At 49.0% G+C, this 21997-nt stretch overlaps 1 protein-coding gene across 1 annotated transcript in view; it reads left to right on the top strand.

Annotated features, from left to right (window-relative positions):
- Positions 1-21997, top strand: part of ITPRID1 (ITPR interacting domain containing 1) — an 85658-nt gene that overhangs the window by 8415 nt on the left and 55246 nt on the right. The window contains exons 2-4 of the mRNA XM_045826995.1: positions 11494-11654; positions 13071-13119; positions 13685-13728. Coding sequence (XP_045682951.1) covers positions 11516-11654; positions 13071-13119; positions 13685-13728 — 232 coding nt within the window. The 5' untranslated portion in view covers positions 11494-11515. The remainder of the gene's footprint in view (positions 1-11493; positions 11655-13070; positions 13120-13684; positions 13729-21997) is intronic.

Raw genomic sequence — 21997 nt, 5'->3', positions numbered from 1 at the left:
GAGAAAGGAATAGTCAACATAATAAACAGGTTCAGAGTTCAGTGGTGCTTGCCTCATGGTGTTAGCACGAGGCTTCTTCTTCTTCGCTTCCCAGCTCGATACTGAAATTGATTATGATTTTGATCGTGACTTTATGTAGGGTTTATATCTGGGCGATAGTTAAGACGCCAGATTGCTGCCTGGATAGCCTTGCTCCGCACTTCACCAGTGTGCCCCGGGGGTGTCCTGTGTGCTGGCAGGCACTGATGCCCTGTCCCTTGGCGCTGCCCCGTAGGGCAGGGCTGGGAGAGCCTCAGGGCCGGTCATGTTCCCAGTCGGGCTCCTCCGTGGGACCCTGGAGGGAGCCACAGGGGGGCTGGGCACAGAGGTGCTCTCAGAGCACGGCCCAGGCACAGAGGGGATCCACCGAGTGCGTGCCCCGGATGACCCCATATATGACAGAGGGAGATCAAACACGGTCATGAATGTTTTAGGGAGAAGAAAATAAGCACTTTTTTTATAATACGTGTAATTATACTGCAGAGTACAAAAGAAACTATTTTAAAGTATTTATTTGTCTTTTATGACATTGCCATTTTTTTAAATGGAATAGGTTGGTCACTTTGTAAAATGCCCCTCAGATTGGTCATACTGGATAATTCTTTAAGATTAGATGCAGTTTGTGCATTTTTTCATAGGAACAGCACAAAACAGGAAGGCGTCCTTCTCACTGCATCATATTAGGAGGGTCGCAGTGTCGCTGTGACACCCTCCCTGAGATGTGGCTGTGACCGTTTGCTTAACATGGTGTCTGCTGAGCTGCACCACTGCACGGTTACTATTTCCCCCTTCGTGCTTCTTAAAGGGACATGCTGAGAAGCTCTGGATATCCTGCTCCTCATATGACTTTTATCAACTCATTTTTGCACCCAATCCCTGAAATCGTTTCTTACTGCCATGTGTTTCGATTGGTAATTTTCTAATTTCCCCTTTCCTTTTATCACTATTTGTTGATTCTACTCTAAAAAAAAATAACTTTCCCTCTCTCCATCGTCTGCCCCTATTAGACATGGGAGCATATCACCTCTGCTTCCCAGGGAGGTGTCTTAATTAATATTTTGACAAATATTGATTAGTGTCAATTTCCTCACCTTCTGTGTGATCTCACTCCAAAGAATTTCTATCAGGGAATCAAACATGGTCATCTACTATGTGTTTTTTTAGTTTTCATTCCTTGAATATTAATGTTTCATTACACTGGTGTTTCTTAGTCATTCATAGATTTTCTGTTTCTGAATTGTCTGACTTGGCTTCTACTTCTATGTATCTTTTTCTTACTGATTTATAATTGCATGTTATCCATTAAGGATATGAAAACTATAGTGTCACATATACTACAGATATTTTTGCACTTATTTTTATTTTTAACGCTTCGACACGTTGGTCGTTTACCACAGTGGACTCCACATCCCATCTGGTTAACTTCAGTGCGCTTTCCCTTGGTTGCCTTTGGGGTCACTGCTCTGCACACGGCCCTCACCGCCTCGGGACCAGAAAATGCTCACGCAGATTTTAGTCTAGGACGATTTTTCTGTCGTTATTTTTCACAGTAAATCTTTAGTACCATTGAAATTTATCTTAATGAATTATTTACAACTCTAATTTCAGGTTGCTTCGTATTTTGTTTATTTTTTCACTAAATTTCAATGTAGAAATAATTGTAATTCACATCGAGCTCCAGGAAATAGTACAAAGTCCACCAGCCTCAGTGGAAGATCTCTCTTCAACGATGCATGAGTAACTTATTTCTGCATTCGTGGATTTTCATCTAGGACAAGCTTTGTCTCCCCCACATAGTCCACAGGAACAAGGCTGTAATATCATAACAGTTTCATGTAATCTCTTACCGGGAGTAATATCTGCTCCCTTCTCCGCATCCCCTGAGATTTTACAGTTACGGTTGTGGTGGGAAGGAAGGCCACCAGCCCCCCTGGTGTCAGCGGGGTCACAATGGCACAGTCAGTGGGCAGGGGGTTAGACTGAGGAACTGGCTTCAATCCTGGCTCCTCCCCCTCACCACCGAGTATTTCTTTGTGTTCTTGGACGGAACACTTCCTTGTCTGTATAATGAAGGATTTTACCATTGCAATACTTTCCTACCAGACTGAAATATGATGCAATTTTTATTGCCCAATAATATATTGGGGTGGCATTGGTTAGTAAAATTATGTAGGTTTCAGGTGTACAATTGTATAGTATAGCATCTGTATATTGTATCATGTGCTCACCACCCGAAGTCAGGTCTCCTTCTGTCACCGCCACCATTTACCCCCCTTCACCCCTTCCCCTCCCCCCACCCTGCTTCCCCTCTAGTAGTCACCGTGCTGTCATCTGTGTCGATGAGGTTTATCCTTTGTTTAATCCCTTTACCTTTTTCACCCAGTCCTCCAATCTCCCCTCCCCAACACCCCGAACAGTCATGTTTTAAAGGTATTAGGAAAGGTGCATGGAAGGGAGGGTATAACAGAGCTCAACTGAAAGTACTTCTTGTGAGAGAACTCACCACCTACATTGGTCAGAGTTCTACAGGGGAAAGAAATAGACTCTCTATATTTATCTCTATCTCTATATTTATCTATATCTATGTAGAGAGAAAGACAGGGATAGAGAGACATATCTATTTCTACATCCCTTTTTATAAATATAGATTTATTATAAGGAATTGGTTCATACAGTTCTGGGACGCGAGAAGTTCTGTAATTGGCCACCTGCAAGCTGGAGACCCAGGGAGGCTGGTGGAGGCGTCGTTCCAGTGTGAAGCCAGAGCTTGAGGACCACGAGGAGTGATGGTGTAGATCCCAGTCCCAGGGCAGGGAGAGGCAGACGTCCCAGCCCGCTCAGGGAGGCAGAGAAAAGAGAATTTCCCCTTCACCTGTCCTTCTCTGCAGACCCTCAAAAGACTGCACGAAACCCTTCCACACTGGGGTGAGAGTCTACACCCCCTAGTCCACAGAGGCCAGCGGTGACCTCTTCTGGAAACACCACTGCTGACACCCCCGGACACGATGATTAGCCAGATATGTGGCCACCCCACGGCCCAGTCAAATGGAGACATAAAATTAATCATCACCCCATCAGTTAAGATGACTTGTGATTTCAGTGAGCTAACATTGAAGAACATCTGTTTAATTGTTGCAAAGCCACTGCTTAATAGCCCTTCGGTGAAATTGATGCTGTAATTGCTTGCATACATTCCAATCCCCTAGTCTGGGACCTTCGCCTATCTGTTACCTCATCTTCAAGAACCACGGCCCACACTTCTCCTTCCAAGAAGCCTTTGCTATGCCCCTGAATGAACGTTTTCCTCCTTTAATATTTGAGAGCAGTTGTTTTGTGCTTCTCTCGAAGGGCCTATTAGATCCCACTTCAACATACACAGTTAATAAGTGCTATTTCTCGTAATCAGCTGTAAGCTCCTCGAAGTTTCTTTGTACACAGTAGACAGCAAAGTATTTAATTAAATTGAATTAGTAGACACCATTACTGAACACATATATCTAATAGTTCATGTATATAGTACGCCTTTGTGAGCAACTCCTAGCGCACAGTCCTGTGCCCAACACGATAGAAATGACAGATGAGTCGGCCACAGCTCCCACCCACGGAGAGCAAAGACAGTCCACAGTCAGAAGCGACCATGCGCTCATGAAACAGTTATTGCGCCTCTCCTGCTACCATTCACGGCCTAGACTAAACACCCTGGGTACAAAAGTGCCCCAGTCAGGGCCCTTGTCCCGGGGAGCTCATGTAGTTGAGAGGGAAAGGCAGAAGTGTGGATAAGCCGCTTGACTTGAACGTGGAGAGCATCGCGGCGAGGGTTACACAGGCTGCGCTGAGCGCCAGGAGCAGGCTAGGTGGCGGCAGAGAGGGATGAGAAGTTTTCTAGAGTAAGTTCCGTAGAATACATTCCGTTTGAACTCAGTGAAATGGTACTCAGCAAAGACAAGGGCAGGGCTAGTAGGAGAATCCGCCCCTGGTGGGCTCAGTGCGGAGGGTGCATTTGAGAGCTAGTCGTCTTGTGGGTCGGGAATACGGTGTGCACGAAGGACCTGCACTGCAGTGCTGTGGGAGCGGGGGACCCGAGGTAGATCATAGATACCCCCACATCCCTTCATCCCTCCTCTTCAGGGGAAGGCAAGGCAAATGTCGAGGAGACAAGACGAGAAATGAGGAGAAAAGAGGGATTCATTGAGAAAGAAAAAACACCTGAGAGCTGGAAGAGGATTGGAACGGGGCCAGCAGCAGGTAAATCAGTCGATCCGACGTCACCAGCCCGGAAGGCATTGCGAGTCTCCAGGAAGCTGCCTGACAGTTCCTGAATGAATCACCTTTGGCTTGTTTTCACCAGTAAGAGAGGAGACCTCAAAGTCCAGGAGAACTGGCTTGGGGCTCCCGCTTGGGCACAGCCGCCTTGTCTTTAAACCCAGCCTGCTCCGGAGTGGCACTAGCGAGCACCCTCCCCATATTTCGTGGTGGGAGGAAGCCACCCACAGAGCAAGCCATCGCAGGCTGCCTGTTCCCCCAAGCAGCGGGGTGTTGACGGAACACGCTCTTCCCCGGAATCTGCCCCGACCGCACTGAGTCATCTGGAATCTTTGCAAGTGTTTGTGGGACTCCGGCACTTGGACCGGGAGGAAGAGCAGAAGGGCCATTGCTTGGCTCCGCTTCGTTGCCCGAGTGTCTGCGTGATCTTCCAAACTTATGAGTGACAGGGACAGCATTTTATTCTTCTGGCTTTTGTAGTTTTCACAGACATAGCTTTAACATATTTCTTAAACGTGAGCTTCATTGGTCAAATATTAAACAGTCCACGTGGAGACTAAAGACAGAATAATCGACTTACAGAGATGTTTCATGTCATCCAGTTTTCTCATAGAATGCAAGAAGAAATTACATCCCAAGACAACTTAGAACTACATGCTCAGTGTTAGGCAACCAATTAATTGTTTGTTGATGCATTAAAATAAATGTCTTTTTTGTTTCCCTGGTAATGAATTAAGATCTAAGATCTTTATCTGCTTGTCCGCTGTTGGAAGACACAGAGGAAAAGGTAAAAGAAGGTATTTCTCAGGTAGTTTGGGTTGAAATGGCAGAAGTGGACATCCAGTGATTACTCAGAACACTTTGCTTCAAAATGGAAGTAGAAAAATATATGTGAACACAATAAACACACACACATATACATACGTGTGTGCATATGCATGAAATCCTTAATGATTTCTTAACCACATTTGCTTTGGTATTTCTCAATTCCTCATTGGCATTCATTTAAACAGGAATTCATTTAACAGACATACGCTGAGTGCTACCTTTTTTTGTACAATTACAATATGAGAGCTAGGACCTCGATCCTGAATAAAAGCTCAGGGTGTTTAAATGGAAGGCAAACACGGACTTACCGAAGCAACGTGAGAATACTTTAACAATGGTTTACACCGAACCATGGGGTTCCGGAGGAGAAATGAAAGACACACTCATGTAAGGAGAACGTGTAGACAGAGAGGAGAAGAGGGGGCTGAGGGCCCAGGCACAGGCCACTCAAGACATGGAGGCTGGAAAGGAGGACAGCAGGGAAAGAGTCTCTGGAAAAAAGCTGTGAGTGAGCGAGGAGGAAGTCTGGATGAGGGTGGTGCTGGAAAACGAACGAAAACACTCTTTCCACTAGGAGAAAGTGGTCAGCTCCATCCAATGCTGCTAACAATGGTAAGAACTGATAGTTGACCACCAGCTACCAATTGAGTGGGTCACAGAGAGGATGGGAGGGACAGTACGTTGGAGTCCCTGCTGTGACCCACGTGAGACAACAGGCTCTCATGGGCATCATGGTCTGAGACACATGAAGGGCCCTCCAGCTCTCTCTTTTTTAATGGCTGGGTGTGAAAGGGTTGGAGGAATCAAAGAAGACTCGTAAGTTCTTGGACTGGATAGTGGTGCCGTTTATTGAGGTGAGAAACTCTGGCACAGGACAGGTATGTGTGTGTGTGTGTGTGTGTGTGTGTGTGTTGAGGGGAGGGGCCAAGTAGAATCAAGGAAAAAATAAAGAATTGAGGTTGGCAATCATAAGATAAAGATGCCTGTAACTGTGCAAGCAGAGGTGTTGGAAAACTGGGGGTCCCCCATTCAGAAGCCCTGGGACCCTGTTCAAAAGCCCTGGACCAGATTTGGGAAACAACATGTTTCACAGAAAACTAGAGTAGGAGTTAAAGGTTGAGGGGGTCCGTGGGGAGCTCTTTTACGATGGGAAGCATTATAGCTTGTTGTAAGTTGAAGGGAGTGACCCAGTGGGGTGGGGGCAGGGGGTGACATGATGCCCAAGGACAGTCTGGGAGTGCAGTAGCAGGGATGCTTGAATTGGGACTCTCGAAGGTGTTCACACTGATGAAGTTGACCGTGGGCATCAGCAGAGGAAACATTGTTGGAAGTCGGCAGATTGTTGAACTGAGCTGTTAGGTGCTATTGCATCATCTACATTGATGATGAAATCTTTCAGAAAGACAACAGAAACGCCACTTTACACTTCTTGGTAAGTGAGGGCGCATGCCCTAGATGTGGATGGCTACGTAGTCCAATGTTCGTGCTTCAAAGAACCAAGGAAACGAAGTCTGCAAGCAGCAATGAGGGACATGGGTGAAATGTACAGTCTCTCAGGCTATGGTCCCGATTCAAGGTTGAAAAAAGGAAAAGCCACATCTTGAGAGAGTGGCAAAGGAAGTCGTGTCCATGTTTCAGTTAGAGAGAAAAGGTAAAGGGGCATACGGTGAAGAGCTCAGGATAAAGGGGGTTTGGCAGTGACAGCCCATGAATTTCAGAGGGCACAGGGGTTGGGAGGGTCTGGGAAGGGTGGGAGACTGGACCAGATGAGGCAGCATTCAGCGCCATAGGGACATGGCTTTAGGGCTTGATGGGGTCAGTCCTGCGGTCTCCTAGGTGCCAAGTGTGACTCCGTTCTCTTTGGGCTCTCTCTTCATGTGTTGAGGGAGATGAATGGTGTTGGGCTCATGATAATCATCTTTTCTAGAGCAGGAGGGGTTCTGGAGTCTTCCTTTTTGAGCTTCTCTAAGTGGTGGTGTAGCTGGAAAACGGGCAGGTCTTCATGGAGCACATGTGTGGCTCTATGGAGAATTCTCTTAAGTCCTGTTACTGGGGGAGTCACCGTTTATGGAGGGGGCAAGGCAAGCCTGGACGCGATTTCAGATCTTACGAAGGCTGGAACAGAGCTACGGCACTGAGGATTCAAGGCAGAGACATCAAGATGGCGAGATCCTGCTCTGGCTGGTGGAGCTCCACTGGCTGAGCATCATTCCACAAAGTTACAGGTCACCGGTTCGATTCCCGGTCAGGGCACATGCTTAGGCTGCAGGTTCGGTCCCCCACTGGGGTGTGTGTGAGAGGCAACCAACCAATGTTTTTCTCTCACACTGATGTTTCTCTCTCTCTCTCTCCCTTTCATAAATAAATAAATGTTTTTTAAGAAGATGGTGAGATGCCTGTGGGCTCAGTGCCTTGGGGCTGTTCTTTCATTATGGTATTTTCTTTTAGACCACAGTGGTGGCCAAGGCTGAGCTCCACCCTTTAACTGTAACCTTGAAACGTCATCTATAGTTGAAGGAATTTCCAGACTTTGATGTGGCCCCTGATGGGCTCAGGGAAATCTGCCTCTGCAGGGTCACAGACATGTTTCCTGCTCACATTCCCCACGTGTGTCAGCTTCTCAGTGACCTCGATCCACAGGTCATCCACACAGTGAGAGTGTCACATTCGTCTCCTATGAGAAAGGGGCCACACTGACTGGTGGTTCTGCTCCTTCACGTGACAGTTCTGGACATGACAGTGACACGAGGCAATGTGGACAGGAGAGGGAAAGAGGAAAGAAACCGACCGATGTGGCTGTTGATTCTGTCGTGTCCATTCTCCTCACTGTTCCCCAAAGCCCTGTGGAAGGCTTACTTCGTACTCATCACGGAGATGAAGAAAGAGATGGTCAGAGATGTCAGGGAATGTCCCCAAGGAGATGCCAGGGAAGCAGCAGGGCCGGGAGTAAAGTCTCGAGTTGTCTGACCTGAAAGCACTTGCTGCCTTAACCACCTAAAAACCGGGAGGCTGGTTCAGACAGCCCGATGTTCCTTCCCCAAACGCCCACGCAGTCAACGGACAGATGCAGGTAATTCACCGTGGGCAGAGGGCTGTGCCGGGACCTAGGGGAGCACGGAGTTGGCTAAAGAGCAGCCCCCGAGTTCTAGCATGAGCAGCCTGTGCGCAGAGAGGAGCAAAAAGTTAACCCCGGAGGACCAGAACGTAGTCACTGCCGCTGCTTTCAGTGCCAAGGGATCCAATGCCGCGACTTCGCAGTGGGCTGCAGGCGTCCCGGTGAGGAGTAGGGGTGGTCGGTTTGCTCAGGTGGGAGAGTGTGTGATGTAGTTTAACGTCACAAAGCCATTTTCTCCCCTTTTCATTATTTTTAAATCTTAAACCTTGATAACATGTTTAATCCTCACCTAAGGTTGTGTTTATTAGTTTTAGAGAGTGAAGAAGGGGTGAGAAAGAGAGAGAAACCGACTGGTTGCCTCCCCTGCACACACTGACTGGGGATCGAACCTGCAACTTTTCGGTGTGCGGGACAATGCTCCGACCAACTGAGCCACCCGGCCAGGGCGTTGATAACATTGTAATACATTGCTTTTTTGTTTTGTTTTGTTTTCCAAAATTGACTTCTTGGTGAATGTACAGTTTTGCATTGTCTTTTTTAAATTAAATACGATAAGAAATTTCCCACATTAATGGAAGTTCTTTATACACATCAGTGTTAATGACGTAGTAATCAGAAGAGAAATGATCTGGAGAGAGAGAGAGAGAGGGGGGACCGCGCAGGGGACGAGGTGGCCCAGGAAGAGGACGCTCTTCGGCCCAGTCAGTGTTGGCAAGACTTTGGTTCCCAGGACCTGGGGACAGAAGGGTTAACTGGGGGGATCGTCAGAGGCCCCCCGCCATAACGTCCACCTGTCAGTCCACGCGGCCAGTCACAGCTGCCACCTGATCGGGGTCCCTTTCCAAAAGGCCGCTCTGGAGGTCAAGCCAGTGGGGGCCAAAGGGAGGCCGTTCAAGCATCAGAGAGTCCATTTCCACCAGCAGACGTGTTCCCTGACTGGGGAGGCATCCACCGGAACTGGGGGCAAAAGAGTGTTCCCACAAAGTGGCCCCCGACCCCGGCCTTCAGCAAGGGCCCCCGCTCTCCCTCGCAGGCTTTTTCTTCCCTGCTCCAGAGCCAAGTCCCAGTGAGCTGGCAGCACTTTGATCGGAAGCCTTGATCGTGTTTCCTGTTACATTTGGAAAAGGGGTAGCGAGGCTGAAACTCGACATTAGGGGCCCGCAGCAGCCATGGAGGGCCCTCAGCTGTGAGACAGCACCTGCCCTCACTGCAGAGCAAGGCCGCTCCTGCCTGGGAGGAGCCCGCGTGCAGCCGGGGTCAGTGACGGGGCAAGACTCTTCTGGGGGCTTTGTTTTCCCATGATACAGGCTCCTTTATTCAAACCCCGGTGCTTCACCGAGTCTGGTAGTTCGTGCGCGTGGTTTGGCGTGGGTTTGGGGTCGTTCCTCCTGGTGAGACCTTGTGCTGCCCATTGGTGCTCTGATTACAATTCACACCCACAAGATGTTGCCAAAAAGAACTTTTTTTTACACTCAAAGGACCCAAAGTTTATGTAAAATTAAGTAACTAAAAATTAAATGCAGCTTCTACAGGTTACTTTTGTACATTATGAATTCTGGTCTGCCAAGCAGTTCTGTAAGGGTTAGGAATATAATTTGCATTATTTTTGTCTTGTGTCAGCAATGAAATTTTTTATAAACATTTGTCTCCTCCCAGAGGATATTCCTAGTTAACTTTCTGAAATTTACTCTGCTCACTGTTCATATAGATATTAACTGTCCACCTTTTGCCCATATTTTAACTAATTAAAATTTCCTAGTAATTGCTATTTTTACATACAATTAATAGTTGTCACAATGGTCATTAATTTTTGCAGTAGTTTACTATTGCAATGATAAATGCATGTTCACACTTGCATTTATATAGGATGTTAATATATAAAGCACGGAAGGAGACCCTCACTGCCAGAGGCGCCTGGAGTGCTCACCGATACTTAGGATATTCAGATGTCCACAATAAGTCTGAGTGACTTGCCTTACTGCAACACCGATTAGAAGTGGTGGTCTACATGTCATGTGATCAGGGATTATGCATAAATTTAGGGATACAAGACAGGCTGCCAATGTGAGTATTTGACTATTTGGTCATTTCTCTAAGCTTAGAGAATAAACTAATGCAAATTCAAGTAGATGACGTGGAAAGAAGTAGTCAGAACGTGTGGTTTTGAATCCTTGCTTTGCTGTTTGATTTTGTACATGTTTATTTAGCATCTACTCTGTGCCGAGAGTTCAGCCATAAACCAGAAACCCATCGGCGAGTAGGAGGGAGGCTGCTGTTCTCCACGTGCCCATAGTCTGGGGAGTTTAAACTGGTTCCACAACCGTGCTCAGCGTCTGTCTCCTCTTGCCGTCCAACCCTCATAAGGACGTCAATAAATGTCCAGCGAGATCACAGGCCAGCACATGTTTCTTGCACCATGTGCAGAGTGTATTTATGAATATTCTAATTGTCCTGGTAGGCTAGATGGCACAGCTTCGCAGTCACGGAAACACGCTTGCAGGCCAGGACCTGGGTTTGAATCCCGGTGCCACCATGGCTTTGGGTGAGCAGGGCCCTCTGCTCTTCAATGTACTGCAAAATTACAACAATCTGATTACTTCTTATACTGACAAATAGATTAAATAATGGGTGTATAGACTTCAGCGTGGAATCTAGTACATAATAATTATGCACTGAGGTAAACAGTTATGAAAATTTGGTACCATTTATCCCCATTAAAAAATAAGGGAATGAAGGCAGGTTATATCATTTATACAAGGCCACACAATAAGTTGCAGAGATGAGACTCAGCCAGGCTGTTCTGTTGCCAAACCCTTGGGTTTGTTTTTCATATTTTGGGTGTCTGAAAACATTTTTATAGATGTAGCTTGGAAAAATGGAAGGCTACCTATTATGTTCATGATGTTAATCGGTGTTTTTAAGCTTTCTCCTTGGCTGGGTGTGTCCACTGGTCCAGCTTTTTCCTCTCTCACCACGTTCCCCACCATCAGCTTGACTCTACCCGAGTGTGCGTGTGGCCTGGTGACAGGTAAGGCCACATTAGTCCCTGGTCTCCAGCTGCCTCTCCACTGAGAAGGGACCTTTCTCTGCCCTGGAACAGGGAGCGCGGCTCAGGTGGGTGGGCCAGGCCACTGAAGATGGTGAACCCGGACCCACTCATGGGGCTGTGAGCATCCTGCCCTTTGCCCTCCCTGAGCCATGCCCGGAAGCTGATTCACTGTGTCTCATTTGTGTTTGTTTGAAACCAGCTTGCAGATTTACTCTCGGAGGATGATGGAGGCATCACAGGGATCTGACAGCCCTGGAGGAAGCTGGGAAAGGAGCCGCAGAGACATCCTGAGGTCCACCAAGAGGGCATGGGTTCCCCTGGACGAGCAGCTGCCTTCTGGCCTCGACGTCCCCGGGCTGGGTGAGCACGGGCCCTCGGGGCTGCCTGCAACTACCCCGCTTGGGGTGGGGAGGGATGCGCAGCAGCTTTTGGCTGGGGGCAAATGATTTTGGAACAAGGACTTGGCTTGGAAGAGACCAGTGTTCCTGGCATGCTTCCAGAAACTTCTATGAAATGGCATTTCTGACTTTCCCCACAGACACTCAAAGCACAGACCTCCTTGGTGCAAACAGACAACTGAAGAGTGAGCTCGGCCTCCTTTGCACTCACTCCAATGTGCCCCATCCTGAGCCCCCCAGGACCCCAGGGCAGTGCAGTCTGTGTCAGAGACACGAGGCCACACACTTTCCACTGAAAGGCTTTATCTGCTGGGTCCTACGAGAGCATCAGTAACCACTTAGTAGCTCAGAGTAATGACAAAGAAAACACTCCTTCCTCCACTCAGGGGCGTCCAACCTTTGGCGTCTAGAAGAAGAAGAGTTGGGTTGGGCCTCACATTAAATACACAAACGCTAATGAAAACCGATGAGCAAAAAAAAAAAAGGTTTTAAGTAAAGTTACGATTTTGTGTTGGGCTGCAATCAGAGCCACCCTGGGCCTCGCGTGGCCTGCGGGCCACAGGTGGGACACCCATTGTAACTGTTGGATGGTTTTCCTTCTCTGTCCACCACCCAATTCATTCTGTCCGATCGCAGTACCTCAGCTAAAGAATAAACACCTCTACGTTCAACGGGCCTTTTGGGTTCCCCAGACAGACACCTTGCGGGGTGGGGGGGTAACTCAGCTACCTCACTGTCGGGTAGGGTGAAGTCAGAGAACGTCATCTCAGAGGAGCCTGTGGCCAACCAGCACGGAAACAGATCTTCAGCAGGGAGTGCCGCCTTCCTGTCCTCTCCCTCCTCTCTGCCTGGCGACTCTTTGTTGTGCTGGTGACAAAGATCCACCTTAAAAGACTGGGGCCTTTTTAATGCAGGGTGCCTTTGGCAATCCTGGGAGTCTAGTGCAATTTGTCCCTGGAATGAAATGCAAATTTGGTTTCTAACCTGGCAGAGAACTCCTTGCAAATAAACATCCCTGGCTAGCTGCCTTAGGTAAATGTCGTGATTCAATCAGGAGGGGCTCCGGGGTGATTTCCATTCCACAGGAGAAAGACAGAGGTCTAGTGCGCTTGTCCGCATTTTGCGCTCGCGCCAGGTAATTTAAAAATTATTCTAGCACCTCCTGCTCTTCAGTGGTTTCCTTTCCTTCTCTTTTATGTGTTCTCTTTTTTTAAAGTTACAGTCTTCTGGCAAGTTTTTCCTTCATTTTCAGGAAAGGCTGAGTATGGAAAACATGAATATGCTCAGAAACACGTGGGGTGGTGGCTGAATAATGAAACAGAGGCATTTCAGCGGGCTGTACTTTGACCGACTGTTCTGGTTCCTTTCTCGTCTGTAGGAGATTCCAAGCAAGAAAGTATTCAGCAGTGGCTGGACTCTGGATTCTTGTAAGTGTTTCTCTGTGCCCTTAAGCGTTTCCCTCGCAAAGATCCATGAAAACAGCGTGGGAGGCCCTGCTGGGGCAACACGTGACACACCACAACTTGCATTTCATTCATTCATTCATTTTTTATTTTTAGAGTGAGGGGACGTGGGGGAGAGAGAGAGGGAGAGAAATATTGATGTGCAAGACACACGTTGGTTGGTTGCCTCTCACACGCCCCCACCTGGGGACCTGGCCTGCAACCCAGACACGGGCCCTGACTGGGAATCCGGTTGGTGAACTTTCTCTTCACGGGCAGGTGCTTCAGCCACGGAGCCACACCAGCCAGGGCGGGATTTTCATTTTATCTGGGTGCTTGACGGATTGCTCTCTATTATTGCGAAAGTTGTACGTCCGTTTAAAAGTACAAGACAGTGCTGTTTCAGTCTCTGGCTTCTCCTTGGTTTCTGAAAGTCCTTTTTTAATAAAGCCTAACTCTGCATTTACTCTCATCTATTTAACTAAAAAGCAACTTAGCGTAATTTATTTACGCACCTTGTGTGATTCACAATGCTTCTGTTTCCTTCCAGTGTCTCTGCAAATGAAAACATCCAGCCGGTCATCGACCACACGGGTAAGGCAAGAGAACCCCAGAGCAGTTACGCTTTGTAAACCTGGGTAGGAGATGTATTAACATGTCTGTGCAAATAAACCTTCTGAAGATGCAAACGATCAGGGCTTCTAAAGTGGAACAGGTCTCAGACACCGTCCAGGGCCATCGCTTTGCTTGGTGTGGGGACTGCGACGCAGAAAGGGTCGGGGGTCGTCCAGCGGCAGGTGGGGGCTGCCAGGTGGCTCAGACACTAGCAGAGAACTCACTGGGTTCGAGGAAGACATTCTGTAAGAAGTGATTATGGAAATGAAATCGTTCCATGTTCCCTCACAGTGTATTGTCGTTTTATTTCTGAACCTAGTTTCTTTCTGTTCTGTAGTCTCAAAATGACATCCTCTCTAACGATGCATTTGTTCTCCAAAAGAATAAATGACCGAATTCTGCAGCGAACAATGCAAGTCTGTATTTCTGAGGCAGAACATGTATCTGACTTGTTACACCGAGATTTGATAAGAATATTATAATGAGAAAAAGAAATTTAATTACAAGTCTCCCAGTTTCTGTCTTCATTAAGTGAAGTACCGTATTTCGTAGACTCTAAGGCCCCTTGATCATAAAATGAGCTCACACTTTGTTAAGTTCCAGTCGGATGAGAAGGTGAAACAAGCCAGGGCAATTACATGCAAAAAAGCAATCCTGATATGTCCTGATTTTGCACATGTTAAAATGCAAAAAAAAATGTGTTTTTAAATTGATGAAATGCCATGAATAATGTATATAAAAATGGCAAAAATTAGGTGTTTAATGGTTAGAGAAAAAAATTATTAGTCTAACTGTTCCTTAGTTGGTTGCTTTTCATTATTTTCACTGTTTCCACTGCCTTTTAAGTGACTGTTGGCTGCAAACCCATTGAAATTTGGGATTTTTACTTAAAAAGGTGTATCATGGACATTTTCTTCTTGTCCAAGCTTTTTTAAATTTTTACATTTTTAAAAAGATTTTATTCATTTATTTTTAGAGAGGGAAGGGAGGGAGAAAGAGAGAGAGAGAGAAACATCAATGTTCAGTTGCTGGGGGCCGTGGCCTGCAACCCAGGCATGTGCCCTGACTGGGAATCGAACATGCAATGCTTTGGTTTGCAGCCCGCACTCAATCTACTGAGCTATGCAAGCCAGGGCCCAAGCTTTTTTTTTTAATGTGAAAGTTCCACGATGCCAAAATCTCTGGAGATATTTGTCCACAAATTGAAATTAAGTACCGCCCTTCATCATAGTTCAGACTCAAGGAAAGATGAGAACTTCAGAAATACAGCCAGTGTTTCACAGCCCTGACGTTTCGAGTTGCCTGGGTCAGAGGGGGCAGCCCGGCACCAGGTCTGGGGTTGTCGAGAACTGTACTAAAAACTTCACTTCCCCCAAATGAAACACGAATCATGGCCCTTCCTCCTGTGAATCAAGGCAGTGATCTGGAGCGGCTCAGACATGAGGTGAGGGCCCAGAGGGGAGGAAGGGTCTCAGAACGGCTCTGCGATGCTGAGAGGGGAGACGCCGTTTCCATCTGCCAGGTCCTGTTTCTTCGGCGAGGCCTCTAATCATAATGGAATGGCTCCTCGCAGGTTTAATGGAGCCTTCCCTTTTACGAGGCCCTTTCTCATCCATCACTTTATCAGCCCAGTGACCTGTGTGATAGCGAGGCTGGCGTTCATGTGTGCTTGACAGGTGAGGAATCTGGGCACGGCGGGGTCAGGTGCCATGGTCGCCGGTCACAGCTGGTTAGTGGCAGGTGGAGACACTTGAGGCCTCGCACCCCGTCAGCCCCTCTGTGTGCTGGTTGGAGGTGTGGGGAGGTGGATACACAGTGAGTTTAGGGAAGCCAGGGGCTGCCTCGGGGAGTGGGGAAGCTGGGGCAGGACTAGCAGCTGGGGACCTGGAGGTCGTGCAGAGAGTGGCAGGGAGGAAAACCGTGGTGAAATGAAAGGGAACTGAGGAGGAGGGAGAAATGTTGTCACGACTGGAGGGGAAAGTCTGTGGCGGCCCCCACAACCCTAGCATGGTGCAGAGCGGCACAGTGGTTCCCAGGGCGGCCACCCTACGTTACCACGAATTCGGCAGCTTGAAGAGAAACACATTCTCTCCCAGTTCTGAAGGCTGGAAGTCGGACATCAAGGTGTCAGCATGGTCGTTCTCTCCTGGAGGGTTCTAGGGAAGAACCTTCCTTTGCCTCCTCCTGGCTTCACGTGGCCCTGGTCCACCCTTGGCATCCCTCGGCTTGGAGCTGCGTCATCTGTTCTCTGCCTGCATTCACACATGGCTGTCTTTCCCTGGGGGTCCTCTCCTTTTCTTGTAAGGACACCAGTCATTGGACTTAGGACTTGGGCCCCTTAACCACTTCAATCCTCAAAGAGCCTGTTTCCAAATAAAGGACATATTCGGAAGTGCAACTTCAGATATAGAAATAAAATTAGGGGTGATCCTCTTCAACCCACTACAAGTGGAAATCATTCTGAGGCTAATTTCCCTCCTTGATCACTTCCAAAACTTGATGCACTGAAATACCAGCAAGATCCAGGCATCTGCCCATCTTCCAGGTGCCCCAGTACCGCCCACAGGAAACCGTCTAGTAAAGACCATGTCTCGTGAGGCCCTTCCGTGGGACTCGGATTACAGGTGTTACGAGCGGCCACCTGACTGCTTGTAGTCATTGTGCTCAACATGGAAAGAAGCACTTACCAAAGATGGAGAAGTAGTTGGTAAAAGGGAGCGGTTAATTAAAATGATAGCTAGAAGGAAGAATGGAGACAAAGGGAGTTTCAGGAGGTTCACCAGCTGAGGGGAGTGATCAGGTGGCCCGAGAAGTCCTGAGGTGGGTGTGGCGCCTCCCACTGGCTGCCCTGGAGCAGTCTGTCAAGCTGGGTCTCCTCTGGGACCTGTGCTCTGGGGGCTTCGAGGGCTCTTGCCCCAAAGCATCGCCTACCTGAGCTTATTTACTGATAGAGGTGACTTGGGCTTCTCCTGTCCAACACATACCTGCTCTTGCTCCTTCTTTTGCTGCCAGTGATGCCTGCATCTCATGTCTCACTAAAGCACTTCACAAAGGACGGTCCCTCCCCAGTCTGCCCTGTCTGTGACAAGTATCAGGGCATCTGAGCTGAGTGGTCTGACAGTCTCATGTTTAGGCATCTCCAGCACATTGTCTTCTCAGGACGCATGGATGGTTTACAGGGAAGAGTCACGTGGGCATCCTTCAGTTTCTTACTCCTTTCCTCTCCCAGAAGCAGCATGCTGAGTGCAGGGTAACTCCTCCCGGTGGTCACCCACCGCACAAGCAAACACGTGTGATCCTCCGTTTGGGCTCAGTGAGGATCCACAGACCTTCCTGTGACCACCGACACACGGGACAGTCGGAGGGCCTCAGGAGGCAATCGTGGTGCTAAATGGACCATGGTCCTGGATGGTCCTTACCCGGATGGTGCTGACTCCTTAACCCCAGATTCCAGATGGAGATGCCGGGGGAGAGGAGCTGGCCGGTGGCAAACCCATCGCTGCCACCGGAAAACAGACCGACATCAGCCGTGACTCAGGGTGTGTCATCGTGGTGCTGCAAGGCCAGGTGTGCCCACCGAAGGCACGTGTGGCGTTAGGTTTACACAGCGTGTACTTGTTCAACAACACATCTGAGCCCGGCTGTGAGTGGGAACACTAGCACTGGTTCCCGCAGCAGAGGGACTGCATCCGTCAAAGATCCGCTTGGCGTCATGAAGTATTTGATGGTTGGTTAATGCACTTGTCCTTTTTAACATTTAGATACTCCTTCTCCAGTCCCCAAGGAGGTCCCTGATGAGTAAACTCGTCTCTTTCCACAAGGAATGGATTCAACCATAAGAATGTACAAAATCAAATTCTAAATTTTGTGGTCTCGGTGATAAGAAAAGGTCAAAGTCGATCCAATGAAACAGAGTAGATGTCCCTTAATGCTTATCAAAAGAAAGCTTGTAGAGCGAAGAACTGGGCTAGGTGGTGGGTACAGAGATGTAGAATCTACGGCTCCTGCTTTTAAGAATGTCGCTCTGCCGCTCCAGGACCATCACAATCTGAACCTAGCCTGCACCAGATTTCTAAAAGACATTCTAGTCGTATCCTCTTTAGTTCTTTTTCTTTCTTCAGCCAGTTACTTCTGCCTTAACATCTTTCCGGCTCTGCTCACCTCCCACCCTTCTTCTGAGTCCTGACTTAAGTTCCATGTTCTCCATAAGGCCCTTCCTGACATTTGCCCTAAGAGAGTCAGTCACTTTTCTGAACATCAGTCACATCCGTTATGACTTCTATGCAGATGGCCTGTGGTCTGTGCTGCCTCGAATTATTAGGGAGATGATCCGCCTCACAGACAAACTTGTAAACGCCCCTGAGGCAGGAGTCCCCTCTAAAACATCTGATTTCTCCAGAGCTAATCAACAAGGGGATCTTAGTAAGACTGGTCCCTGACGAAGACGGTGTAGTCAGATCGGGAGATCTTCAAAGAAGAGCTGAGACTTGAACTAGGCAATCAAAGAGAGCTATGGTTTTGAAGAAAACAAAGGGGCAAAGCAAGACCATGTCACTTGGTAGAGGCAAGGGGAGCTTGAGCAAAGTCACAGGCTGCGGAGAAAATCAAACGTGTGCAGGAAGGCATTCAGAGGTGGTCCGACTAGAGCGGTGGCTTTGGGCTAGGGAGCAAAGGTAGAAGAAATGTGTCTGTTAAATCTGTTAAATAGGGTGTTGCCAGGCGCCTTAAAATCCAGAAAGAAGGAACCCCACTCGATGCCTTAGGAGAGGGGTGGCAAAGCAGTGTCATCTTGGGTTCCAATCAAAGGACATGCAGCTGTCACCACAGTGTGTGTCAAGTAGGATTTTGAAGCCCTACCTTTGTCCACCTGAACAGAGGGTCTCAAGTCACCAATGACAGATGCCATCAGCGCAGCACCAGGGCACTGAAGCAGACCCGTCACACCTTTGCCACCTCTGTGGCGGTGAGCTCTGAATGGTTCCTGCGAAGGCAGACGACAGACTGCAGCATTTTCCCCGGCAGTGGGGGAGGGCACATCCCTCAGGATGAAGCTACTGTGACCTCAGCAGTGGGATAGAGAGGCTGAGTCGGCGGCGGTCACATCCATTATGGATGCTATTCACATGGCACCAAACAGGTACGTGGATAAAGAAGAACCAAGCATCCCAATTGGCTTCGAAGTTTTGTGCATGGGTGTCAGGAAGAATGAAGACTGACTGTCTCTCTCTCTCTCTCTCGGAACGTAGATTAATAATTCATCAAACGAGACAAACCCTACTGACTGCCTCTTCCAAGTGCCTCGGTCATGCAGGAGTTAAGTACACAGAAAGCTGCAGAATGCTATTATTTCAGAGCCCTGTGAAAATGTAATTTGATTAGTCTATTGGATGATATTCCAAAGAACCAAATGTCTTCCATGAATCAGTCAGAAATGCTTAGGAAAACCAAAATAAAAAATGCTTTCTAAGCCAATAAAGGTGCTAATTAGTGCCTTCTGCGTATCTCACACCATCTTCCCCAGTAATCCATTCTGCAGGGTTAAGTGCGGTGTCTGCTGCTTCAGATGGCAGGCGGCCACCGAACAGTCGGCGGGGTGGCTGCAGCCTCGAGTCTCTAAAAGGGAATCAGAGCTGGCATTTTCACCCAGGAGGTGGGACGCACTGATAGGGCAGGGCACATGTTTTCTCTGTGCAACTCTCCTCCAAATCAACCCTCGCAAAACTCGGGGAGGGTGGGGCCTTCGGTTCTTTTTTCCTTTCTTCATCCCCCGTGCTTTTAGAAAGTAAAATCTGGTTTTATGCAACTAATAAGGGTGTCTTGGAAGGGGACGTAATTGGAGAAAATATCAAAACTAAGCAACTAGAGAAGAAAGTGAGAAATGAAGAAGGCCCTAGTGAGCAGGCTTTGTGGCGAATGCAGGCACCTCCGTAAGGGTCTCAGCTTCTGCCCAGGGCAAGCCTGGTGCCTGCAGAAGCCGGAGAGAATCCGGGGCAACAGGCACAGTTTGCTTGTTCTTGCTCTGATCCAAGCAGCAGATTCAAATGCTCCCGGGAGCCAGGCAGGTAACCACCAATGAACCGAGCAGGCAGGACAGAGAACAGAATGGCAGAGCACGTAGCCCCCAACAGGCTGCTGCCCCAAGAGGCCTGGGCCTGCATTGCTGGATTTTCTGAGCTTCAAGGAAATTCTAGGAATCCCAATGCCGGTGAGAACTGGGCCACCAGCTCCTGCCACTCAGTTCAAGTTCATTATTGAAAACAGGTGACCTGACCCTGCTAAACCCTGATCAGGCTCCAGGAAGTGTACCTGACAAAGTGGCGAAGGGAAAAAAAATAACAATAAAGCAACAACAGCATTCCCGCACCAGGCCAGGAACGGTAACCTCACGCTTCTCTGCGCGAGACTCTCAGCTGCCAGGTCGGAGTGTTGGAAAGGCCAGTCGCGCTGCTCACCAGGACCCAGGGCGCCCGGACGTGCCAGAAGGAAATGGAGCGATGAACCAAATTAATTTTTCATAATTTTATTATGATTTTTTAAATGGGCTTCTCTTGTGAATTTTTTTAAAAATCATATTGATTTTCCCTGGCTGGGTTTTTTCCAAAGTCTGAGCTTGGCAGCCGAGCCGGCTTCTGGGTCTGAATGAATTAGATGGAGATAGACGCTCGTGTCACTTTAAACGAGATCGAGGAGCAAGTGTGTGTGAGTCCATCGGAGGATGTACGAGCTGAATCTGGGCATCAGGGGAGGGTAGGAGAGGGCAGGATCGGGTGAGGGGGTTCAAGCACCCCACTGCCCTCCCTCGGCCAGGGATGGCTGGTCCCGACGGGGAGCCGGAAGGTGGGAGGTGAGAAGGCTCTGCCCCAGCGGGGCCGAGGTTGTGTAAGGCTTTCGCCTGTGTCCTCGGGCCAGGAAATCCCCTCCCGGTGACCTGGCCGGCGCCACTTTGCACATTCCCGGGAGAACGTGTGGCCTTTAGGGGCTTCCTTTCCTCTTCCGGCTTCCCACTGGTTTCCTGGCAACCAGATTGCTCCCGAACACGGTGGGCGGGGCGGCGGGGTGTGGCCCATGGAGTGTGGCCGCGGGCTCTGCACGGGCACTAGAATCTCCTGAAGACGCCCTGGGCCAGGACTGCAGAGTCTTCCGATGAGCAGATTTCCTGCAGGGCCGGGGTGTCTGGAACCGCAGCGAGGCTGAGCTAACTCTCCTCACCCGTATCTGAACCTGGAGCGTTTCCTCTGGGACCGTTTGAACAACTCACTGTGGCCACAGCGCCCCAACGGCGGCCCGGATGTGCACGTCTGTGCGCGCATCCCCGGAAACCCAGAGCGCTGTCCGACAACCAGAAAAGACTGAGACCGAGGCCGGAGGGGCGGTCCCGCAGGACGGGCAGAACCTCGGGGTGCTTTGGGAGAGGAGAGGCTGTCAGAAGCTCCAGAATTCGCTGGACAGGCCCGCCAGGCACAAAGAGAGCCCCCCTCTGTGAGTTACGTGCAAAGCAGTGGGTGGAGATGGGAGTGGTAGAATGGGGAGCAGGGAGAGAGAGACAACACATGGTTTAAAATCGACAAATATGTATCTCACCGTCCATGTCGGGCAGCACATTTAATTTATCACGGCATCCAGTCATTGATGTGACTGTCAAAAACCACACTGGGCTTGTGGCTGTGACGTGGTTAATAAAGCAGCAAACGGGCTCTCTCGTGTGACAGCTTCAATCAGTTAGCGATGGCCTGTGGTTCGGGGAGCCCCCAGGTTGGGCCGAGTTCAGGCAGAGGGCCGCCGTGGGTCAGCCCAGCCTGCCGCAGGGGGACCGGGTTCTGAGCAGATGACGGCCTTCGAACTCCGGGTCTTGCAGCTGCCTCCCAGGGTGAGGGAGGAGCAGGTGGGCCCGCACTGCCCTAACAGCTCCCTTTGTATCTATGCAAGTTATTAGAATTTTGCAGAAGAATTTCTCTGCTGAACCCCACAGTTTTAAAACCACTGCTGTCGTGGGCAAAGACTGGAGTTCTGGTTCTACGTTCATTTCTAACTTGGGACATCGGTTCGAGTCAGATATTTTGGCTTCCGTGAGTGTCCGTCACCAGAGGTCACCTAGGCCATTTGAAAAGTGGCACACTCACATCCTCGTCATGATCATGCGCCTCAATAGCCCTTCCTTGGCGGAGGCTCCCTAGAATGTCAGTGGTGAGCGGTTGTGGATTTTCTTCAGGTTGGTGATTTCTGAAGTCTAGGCATGCACCCTGAAATT

The sequence above is a fragment of the Phyllostomus hastatus genome, unplaced genomic scaffold (assembly GCF_019186645.2).
Source record: "Phyllostomus hastatus isolate PE091 unplaced genomic scaffold, TTU_PhHast_1.1 phas_scaffold_78, whole genome shotgun sequence".
In the NCBI taxonomy this organism is placed as follows: Eukaryota; Metazoa; Chordata; class Mammalia; order Chiroptera; family Phyllostomidae; genus Phyllostomus; species Phyllostomus hastatus.
Note: the sequence above shows the minus strand (reverse complement) of the source record. Positions and strands in the feature narration are given on the sequence as shown.